General features: G+C 35.9%; 2 protein-coding genes across 2 annotated transcripts; both read right to left on the reverse strand.

Annotated features, from left to right (window-relative positions):
- Positions 1–3,221: 3,221 nt before the first annotated feature.
- LOC120156036 (cytochrome P450 71A1-like) lies at positions 3,222–4,364 on the reverse strand. Its single transcript, XM_039167455.1, has 3 exons — positions 3,881–4,364; positions 3,579–3,821; positions 3,222–3,523 (listed from the first exon to the last, which is right to left on the reverse strand). The coding sequence occupies exons 1-3, from the start codon at positions 4,362–4,364 to the stop codon at positions 3,222–3,224; spliced, it is 1,029 nt and encodes a 342-aa protein (XP_039023386.1).
- A 3,221-nt stretch (positions 4,365–7,585) lies between these two features.
- On the reverse strand, positions 7,586–8,883 carry LOC120156037 (cytochrome P450 71A1-like). The gene is made up of 3 exons (XM_039167456.1): positions 8,530–8,883; positions 8,418–8,472; positions 7,586–8,327 (listed from the first exon to the last, which is right to left on the reverse strand). Exons 1-3 carry the CDS (start codon positions 8,855–8,857, stop codon positions 7,586–7,588), a joined length of 1,125 nt encoding a protein of 374 aa, XP_039023387.1. The 5' UTR covers positions 8,858–8,883.
- Positions 8,884–9,895: the final 1,012 nt, after the last annotated feature.

A 9,895-nucleotide genomic window follows, 5' to 3' on the forward strand; every position in this document is an offset into this window, starting at 1 on the left:
TTGGGTTGGACTTGGGCCCAATTAGTCATAAAAAAGAGAGTTTTGAATAATAGAAAATATGGAGTAACCAAGAGTATAATTCTACCTTTTATTAAAGATGAGAGCTATTATAACTCTCTCATCATTTTCTTTCCCTCATTCCTCTTTATTCCCATTTCTTCATTTTCCTCCCAAATCCAATAACTCAAGGGTGAGTTCTTAAAACTCTTGCATACTTCATTTTCGTACATAATCACTCTAGCAACTTGTTTTTAATGATTCAAGTCTTGGGCATTTCCTAGAACAAAGAAAAGTGGAGGTTTTCATCAAAATCACAAAGGAGAGGAGTGTGGCTAGTCAAGGAGTTTCATTTTGGGATCCTAGCATCAATGTAGTCTATTTCTAATCCTTTGGAGTGTTAAGCTTTCATAAATATGAGAAAATTCTAAGATTTGTGTACTTGAGCATTTTAGGGTTCAAACTTTATTCATGTCATAGATGATGTTTCAAATGTAAATAAAGTGTTTCTATGAAACTCTAAGACCCTAATTAACTCCCAAAAGCTTTAGTGCATAATTTAGAACCAAATTATGGCCTTTAGAGTAATTTTTGGTGTTTTTCTGAGCCTAAATAAATTATTTCTTGGTTTGAGTATCGATACTAGGATGAATAATATCTATAATGTATGAATTAGGGATAAATTAGGGATTTCAACTGGGAGTATCGATACTGTTGGGTAGAGTGTCGATATTACCCATACATTATCGATATTGAGCCTTATTTTCAGGAACAGAATGCATTTTTGGTACCGACACTCATAGAGGTATCGATACTTGACCCTAGGGTATCGATACTGCAAGTAGAGTGTCAATACTAACCTCATTGGATGATCATATTCGACCTGGTAAAGGTCCGAAGGAGCTAGGGATGGTCTGTAATGGTAGAACTCAGTCTATGGGGGACGTAAATGGCCAAAGGGCCCATAAACACTTGTGGAAGTGAGTTACAACCAAAGTAATCATAGTAGGCATAAAATGCCCAAGAAGTCTCAGTTGAGCAGGTAGTGAGTATCTATGGATGAAAGACCATTGCATAGGGTGTACCGACAAGAGATATGACCAAATAATTAGATTATGAAACAGTAGAGTCGTGTATCGTAAGAATGACAAAGAGTGATTGACGTACAATTGTTCCTCATATCAGAGAGTGAATTGAGGGAAATGTAGTAAGAGTGATTAGGGAATCATTAACCAGAAATGAACCCGATCAGACATCGGACTAGCCGGTATTATCGACAATGAACAATAAACAAAGAAATTGTCGTAAAACAAAGTAACACATAAAGACTTCCCTAGAGAAAGAGAACGCCAAAAATAACCTTTATTAACGAATTATCTGAATAGAGCAACTTATTAAAATATCAGAAACATCATGCTGATAAACCTTCGCATAACGTTCTAGACGAGAGAACAAGAGAATTAGCAGCTAGTGAGAGGATGACCTCTCCATAGTGTGCCTAGCTATGCTAGAGTGTAGTCATACTTAGTTTCTCTAGAGGGGCTATGTTAGTGTGCGAGGCACCTCAGTGGTTAACTAGGGTGCGAGGCCCGAACAATCACGATGAGTGGGTTAGCGATGTTAGTGTTGTGTGGCATTTGGGCCTTAGATATGCATGTATAGTTGCATTAGCCCAATATAACAGAATCCTTAAAGCTTCTCTTGAAGGCTAAGTGAGACCACGCCAATGCTTCAGTTGAGAAGGAATTATATCGATGCTATGTGACACCGGGTTCCCCTCAATGATCTACCTAATGACTATGTGTAGACCAGGAGATCATTCAGTAGCTTTGTGGGAATTATATCGATGCTTGGTGATACTAGGTTCCCTCAGTTAACTAGTATCTAATGGCAATGTGAGACCAAATATTAGTCAGTACAACATTCAGATAATGCACAACAAAGTAAATTTTCCATTCAGATAATGCAGATGAGTGTCAGTGTCTCATTTAGATAATGCGTGGCAGTATAGTACTTAAGGTTATAAACCCTTAGCGGTGTACTCATGGTGAGACCCTTAACAGAGGATTAAGGGAAAGTGAGACCCCTACTTTAGTGATAGAACAGTTAAACCCTAAGTATGTAGCACTTGATCTAGATCATGCATGTACCTACTGTTTAATGAAATGTCTTTAGCATGCTTATGTTTATGGAACTCATAATGCTTCTCTATATTAGTGATTATACTGTTGGGGGTTGTAAGCTTAGCCTTCGGATGTTTTTCGTTGGTAGGTCAGTAACTGAGCAGTTTGTGGAGCACCGTCACAGTAGGACTTCCAACATCTCCTTCAAAGTACTGTAGTGTAGCTTAGTGGGCATATGCATTCATAGGTACTTACTTATGTATTTAGCTTTATGAGGCAAAGTTTGTATTATTTTGATTTAAACTGTGTCATTGAGCTCCACTTTATAAAATATTTTATAGCTATTATTTACATTTTATAACTATTATTTATGTTTATCATTGATACCATTTAGTATATTTGAAAAGAAAATAAACAGGTTTTAAAAATCAGGGGTTGTCTCGGTATCCCAATGTGGCACCTTAGGTCCATTTGGGCTTAGGGTGTTACATATATATACAAGGCAGTTCATTCCTTTTGATTTGGACGAAGAGTCGTGATCAATAATTTTGTGTGGATGTAGGAGAAGGCAAGCAGTAAATATTCATCAAGTGAGAAATGTAGAGGGCAGCCCGAGTGAGAAAAAAAGTCCAGTTCATCATCTTTTCATGGTTTCTCATAATGCTTGTGTTAGACTTAAGGTGATGATGGTTATATGTAGGTTGACAAGATGAATAGAACTGACTGTTAGATAGCAAAAGTTTTAATAGATCATGTGGGTATACCAATGATTAGTAAGGAGCTGTTAACTACTCGAAGGCCATAGAATCCAGAGACTTCAAGGAACTCTAGAATATATGGATTTCCGAAGGATTATAGCTTCGTACGAAGTGGAGTCTTGGAAGTTTCAATGAATTTCGAAAATTTCAATGCTCAACAGATAGAGGAATGACAACATGATGAAATTCTGGAGAGATCTGAATGAAGCATAACAATTGATTATTTTATTTGCAGGTTTATATGGAATATAGTGAATAACAAAGCTATAATTTAGCTTAATCATAGACTCATCATTAACAATTTCACATATTGTTTTATTTTAAATTTGGTACCTGTGATCATCTAGAAAGATGAATGAGGTATAGCTAAAGCATGAAGATGAGTTTTCTTGCAAACTGTGAGGCCGTAGAGTTTAGTCATGTCCACATTCTCAAAAATTTCACCCGCTGGTAATTTCCAATCAACCCAATAAAGAAGGCTGGCCATCACATATTCAACAGACGCAACTCCGAACGACATCCCGGGACATCCCCTTCTTCCAAAATCGAATGGGATGTAGTGGAAATCTTGACCTTGAAAATCAATTGAGCTATTCTCAAACCTCTCTGGAGAACTCTTCTCGGTTTTCCCACCATTTGGGATCTCTATGAATGGCCCAAGCATTGATCAAGACCGTGGTATCCGAAGGAACGTCGAAACCTTCCAGTTTAATACTTGCTGATGTTTTTCTAGGAACAAAAACAACAGGAGGATGTAGTCTCAAAGTTTCTTTGACTACACACTTTAAGTACTCCATTTTAGCTATATCGTCCTGGTCTACCTTAGATTTGTTTCCCACCACCACATTTCTCACCTCTTGTTGGACATTTTTCATGGCATTTGGATGCTTTAGGAGTTCAGCCATAATCCATTCAGTTGCTGTTGCACTGGTATCAGTTCCTCCTGCAAACATGTCCAGTAAGATTGCTTTATGTTCTCTTGAGTGAGGTCCTCAAACATGCCATCCTTTTGGAGTTTCATAATGATAGAAACGAAGTCCTTTTCGCGGCTTTCAACAGCTCTATGCTCCTGAATTACCTGATTAAGAATTCCATCCAATTCTGCAAATAAAGCTTTCATACTTGGAATATATCCAGTAAGCACATCAACCCATCTCAAGTAAGGAAACATATCGCCAACACAGAAACCGGTGAAGAGAACCATTAGCCTTTTCACCAGTTCCCCAAACTTGCTGCACCCATCTTCTGCTTCACTTCTGTGACTAAGAATGGATCGAGAAACTATGTTACTCGAGACGAAAACAAGCATCTTTGATAGATTAATAGACTCTCCTTTACCACAAGTAGAACGGATTTTGTTGATGAGAAGTTCGATTTCTTCGTCTCTTACGAACTGAAACGAGTGCACTCTCTGGTGGCTGAAAAGCTCAACAGCACTCATCTTCCTAACCTGTCTCCAGTAATCACCATAGGGTGCAAAACCCATACCCTTGCATTCGTAGAACATGAAATCTACAGCTGTGGTCCTTGGCCTGTTGGAGAAGAAAACGTCATGGTTTTTGCAATTTCTCTAACTGTGTCGACTGATGAAACCATAAAGTTGGATTATACCCCAAGTTTAGAAGCATGAGAGAACCATATTTTTTTGACAGGTCTCGGAGAGAACGATGGGGAAGTTTGCCAAATTGATGGCTGTTGCCGATAATTGGTAGCTTTGGGGGTGATGGAGGCAAACTCATATTTTTGCCTTTTGCTAGTTTAAGCCAAATTAAAAGAGAGAGAAAATGGGAATCAGAGATAGTAACAATGGATTGTTGGAAAGAGTAGATACATTCAGCAGCTCCATTTGCAAAATCTGATGATGAAATTCTTCACTAATTTGCCTTTCTGATAGCCTTGGTCTATATGCTTACATCTCTTACTGTTTTTTTTTTCAGCAGCGTGATGCCTTGTCATATTCAATTATTAAGTTCCTTTTTCGAACAAAAAAAAAACAGTCCTCTGTACTGCAGCTGTAATTTCGACACAATCACCGAAAATATTGAGGGTATAATTAGAGGGTTGGAGCATAAAAGATTAAGGCTTTTGGCATCTTCAACACTGATAATATAATTAATTTATAATTTCAATCACAAAATCAAGATTTATTGCTCCTACTGTTTCCCTTAATTAATCAAATTTTAAAAAAATTATTATTTTTTTGGGTGTTGTATTTAACTAATCCTATGTTTCCCTTAATTAATCAAATTTTAAAAAAATTATTATTTTTTTGGGTGTTGTATTTAACTAATTTTATTTTTCGGCATAAATTGTATGATTTATTCTAGTTTATTTGTTTGATTGGAACTTTTTCCTTTAATTTCTTTTTTAATTATTATGAAGCATAAGAGAATATATGAATCAGGTTTGAAAAACATTAAAAAAGAAGTATTAGCTCAATCACAAAAAAGGAGCAATTGATAAGTTATTTGCTAAAAACCCCACAAATATATCAAAGATTCTATAAAAGAATGTGAAAGAGTTAACTCTTAAATCAATGTATTCTACTCGTTTGGAGAGTCGTGTTGAGAGTGTAAGAGCAATAAAATTACAAATTTCAGATTTTAGAGAAGCTTTGCTTTAAGTTTATGAAAGTGACAATGTTAGAAGCGAAGCTAAGTCTTTAGCCAAAAATGAGTTTGGTGATTTTGAGTTTATAGTTTCTATTGTTATTTGGTATGAGTTATTATATACTGTTAATTTAGTTAGCAAAAAATGCAGTTAAAAGATATGCTTGTTGGTGTTACAATTGGAGATGTGAAGTTGATTCATTTTCCAGTATCGATGATATGTGACATTGGATTCCCCCTCAATGATCTACCTAATGACTACTTGAGGACCAGGAGATCATTTAGTAGCTTTGTGGGAATTGTATCGATGCTTTGTGACACTAGGTTCCCTTAGTTAACTAGTATCTTATGACTATGTGACACCGGATATTAGTCAGTACAACATTCATATAATGCACAACAGAGTCAATTTTGCATTCAGATAATGCAGATGAGTGTCAGTGTCACATTTAGATAATGCGTGGCAGTATAGTCCTTAGGGTTATAGACCCTTAGCGGTGTACTCATGGCGAGACCCTTAGCAGAGTACTCATGGCGAGACCCTTAGCAGAGGATTAAGGGAAGCGTGAGACCCCTACTTCAGTGATAGAACAATTAAACCCTACGTAGGTAGCACTTGATCTAGATTATGCATGTACCTACTGCTTAATGACATGTCTTTAGCATGCTTATGTTTATGGAACTCATAATGCTTCTCCATATTAGCGATTATACTGTTGGATTTTGTAAGCTTAGCTTTCAGATGTTTTTCGTTGGTAGGTCAGTAACTGAGCAGTTTGTGGAGCACTGTCGCAGTAGGACTTCCAGCATTTCCTTCAAAGTACTGTAGTGTAGCTTAGTGGGTATATGTATTCATAGGTACTTACTTATGCATTTAGATTTATGAGACAAAAATTTTTATTATTTTGATTTAAAATGTGTATCATGTAGCTCCACTTTATAAAATATTTTATAGCTATTATTTACATTTTATCATTGATCCATTTAGTATATTTGAAAAGAAAATAAACAGGTTTTAAAAATTAGGGTTGCCTCGCTATCCCAATGTGGTACCTTAGGTCCATTTGAGTTTAGGGTGTTACATATATATATACAAGGCAGTTCATTCCTTTTGATTTGGATGAAGAGTCGTGATCAATAATTTTGTGTGGATGTAGGAGAAGGCAAGCAGTGAATATTCATCAAGTGAGAAATATATTGTGCAACCCAAGTGAGAGAAAAAAAGTCTAATTCATCATCTTTTCATGGTTGCTCATAGTGCTTGTGTTAGACTTAAGGTGATGATGGTTATATGTAGGTTGACAATATGAATAGAACTGACTATTAGATAGCAAAAGTTTTAATATATCATATAGGTCTACCAGTGATCAGTCAGGAGTTGTTAACTACTCGAAAGCCATAGAATCCCAGAGACTTTGAGGAACTCTAGAATATAAGGATTTCCGAAGGATTATACCTTCGTACGAAATGGAGTCTTGGAAGTTTCAATGAATTTCGAAAATTTCAATGCTCAACTGATAGAGGAATGACAACATGATGAAATTCAAGAGGGATCTGAATGAAGCATAACAATTGATTATTTTATTTGTAGGTTTATATGGAATATAGTGAATAACAAAACTATAATTTAGTTTAACCATAGATTGATCATTAAAAATTTCACATATTTGCAGGGATTACTTCCCATTACAAGGATTTATTTGCAGGGATTACTTCCCATTACAGACGCGCATAAGAAGACTGCTTATAAAAATAAAAAAACGATTAACTATATATTTATTTATTTATTTATACATACATTGCATTTTATTTTATTTTTAATTTTTATGATTGCCGGAGGTCTTCCACAAAAGCTGCTCTCAACCAGGCGTTGCGTTGGGGGCAGCCTACTACCTTACCTCCTCTTACCCCATTTCATTGTTGTTGTGTTGTTTTATTTTAAATTTGGTACCTGTGATCATCTAGAAAGATGAATGAGGTATAGCTAAAGCATGAAGATGAGTTTTCTTGCAAACTGTGAGGCCGTAGAGTTCAGTCATGTCCACGTTCTCAAAAATTTCACCCACTGGTAATTTCCAATCAACCCAAAGAATAAGCATCACAACTCGAACGAACGGGGGACATCCCTTCTTCCAAAACCGAATGGGATGTAGTGGAAATCTTGACCTTGAAAATCAATTGAGCTATTCTCAAACCTCTCTGGGATGAACTCTTCTGGGTTTTCCCACCATTTGGGATCTCTATGAATGGCCCAAGCATTGATCAAGACCGTGGTATCCGAAGGAACGTCGAAACCTTCCAGTTTAATACTTGCTGATGTTTTTCTAGGAACAAAAACAACAGGAGGATGTAGTCTCAAAGTTTCTTTGACTACACACTTTAAGTACTCCATTTTAGTTATATCGTCCTGGTCTACCTTAGATTTGTTTCCCACCACATTTCTCACCTCTTGTTGGACCTTTTCCATGGCATTTGGATGCTTTAGGAGTTCAGCCATAATCCATTCAGTTGCTGTTGCACTGGTATCAGTTCCTCCTACAAACATGTCCAGTAAGATTGCTTTTATGTTCTCTTGAGTGAGGTCCTCAAACATGCCATCCTTTTGGTGTTTCATAATGATAGAAACGAAGTTCTTTTCGCGGCTTTCAACAGCTCTATGCTCCTGAATTACCTGAATAAGAAATCCATCCAATTCTGCAGATAAAGCTTTCATACTTGGAATATATCCAGTAAGCACATCAACCCATCTCAAGTAAGGAACATATCGCCAACACAGAAACCGGTGAAGAGAACCATTAGCCTTTTCACCAGTTCCCCAAACTTGCTGCACCCATCTTCTGCTTCACTTCTGTGACTAAGAATGGATCGAGAAACTATGTTACTCGAGACGAAAACAAGCATCTTTGATAGATTAATAGACTCTCCTTTACCACAAGTAGAACGGATTTTGTTGATGAGAAGTTCGATTTCTTCTTCTCTTACGAACTGAAACAAGTGCACTCTCTGGTGGCTGAAAAGCTCAACAGCACTCATCTTCCTAACCTGTGGTCCTTGGCCTGTTGGAGAAGAAAACGTCATGGTTTTTGACAATTTCTCTAACTGTGTCGACTGATGAAACCACTAAAGTTGGATTATACCCCAAGTTTAGAAGCATGAGAGAACCATAATTTTTTGACAGGTCTCGGAGAGAACGATGGGGAAGTTTGCCAAATTGATGGCTGTTGCCGATAATTGGTAGCTTTGGGGGTGATGGAGGCAAACTCATATTTTTGCCTTTTGCTAGTTTAAGCCAAATTAAAAGAGAGAAAATGGGAATCAGAGATAGTAACAATGGATTGCTGGAAAGATTAGATACATTCAGCAGCTCCATTTGCAAAATCTGATGATGAAACTCTTCACTAAGTTGCCTTTCATATAGCCTTGGTCTATATGCTTACATCTCTTACTGTTTTTTTTTTCAGCAGCGTGACGCCTTGGCATATTCAATTATTATGTTTCTTTTTTCAACAAAAAAACACAGTCATCCGTACTGCAAGTCAGCTCAATTATTTGGCAACCCCTCAAACAGCAGAAATTATTATACTTATCACGTTATTTGCTGTTCGACTAATAAGATACATCTATTTTAAAGTATTTTTTAAATAATTATATATTATTACATCATCACATTATATAATAATTAATAGGATAAATTACGCTAATCATCACTGAATTTTAGCATCTTTCCTATTTTACTCATTGTACTTTAAATTCGTTCAATTTCCTCACTAAATTTAACATAATTAGCATTTTTGGTCACTCAGTCATTTTCTCACTGAACGACGTTATAAATGAACTGTTATACAGATGCAAAATAACATCGTTTTGGTGAAAATTTTATTTTTCTAAAACGGGGTCATTTTAACGACGTTAAATATTTAAAGACTGGGTGATAAAAAATGTTAATTGTATTAAATTCAGTGAGGAAATTGAACATATTTAAAGTACAATGAGTGAAATAGGAGAGAGAGTAAAGTTCTATAATGATTGGTGTAATTTACCCTAATTAATATTATATAAAAATTAAAATAAATAAAATTAATTTCAACAACAATTTAACATGAAATATTATTTTTTTGTCAACAACAAATATTTCTTTCTTAGCATAATGGTTTGACGTTGCACTCTTTCCCTAAAAGTCATAGGTTCGACATTTTTCTCTAGAACTCTTACTTCATTTAGTTCTCAATTTCTTCTCCCCAAATTAACTCTTAAACTTCTTCAAATCTTCATTAATGTTAACTTTCTTTTTTATTTAATCTTACTAATTGAACCCACAAAGATGCCAACCAAATTTATCTTCTCCTTTTCCCTTTCTCTTCTCTCAAGTGGCGGCTGTAATTTTGACACAATCACCAGAAATATTGAG

This window comes from Hibiscus syriacus, unplaced genomic scaffold (genome assembly GCF_006381635.1).
Source record: "Hibiscus syriacus cultivar Baekdansim isolate YM2019G1 unplaced genomic scaffold, ASM638163v2 tig00111213_pilon, whole genome shotgun sequence".
Classification (NCBI taxonomy): domain Eukaryota; kingdom Viridiplantae; phylum Streptophyta; class Magnoliopsida; order Malvales; family Malvaceae; genus Hibiscus; species Hibiscus syriacus.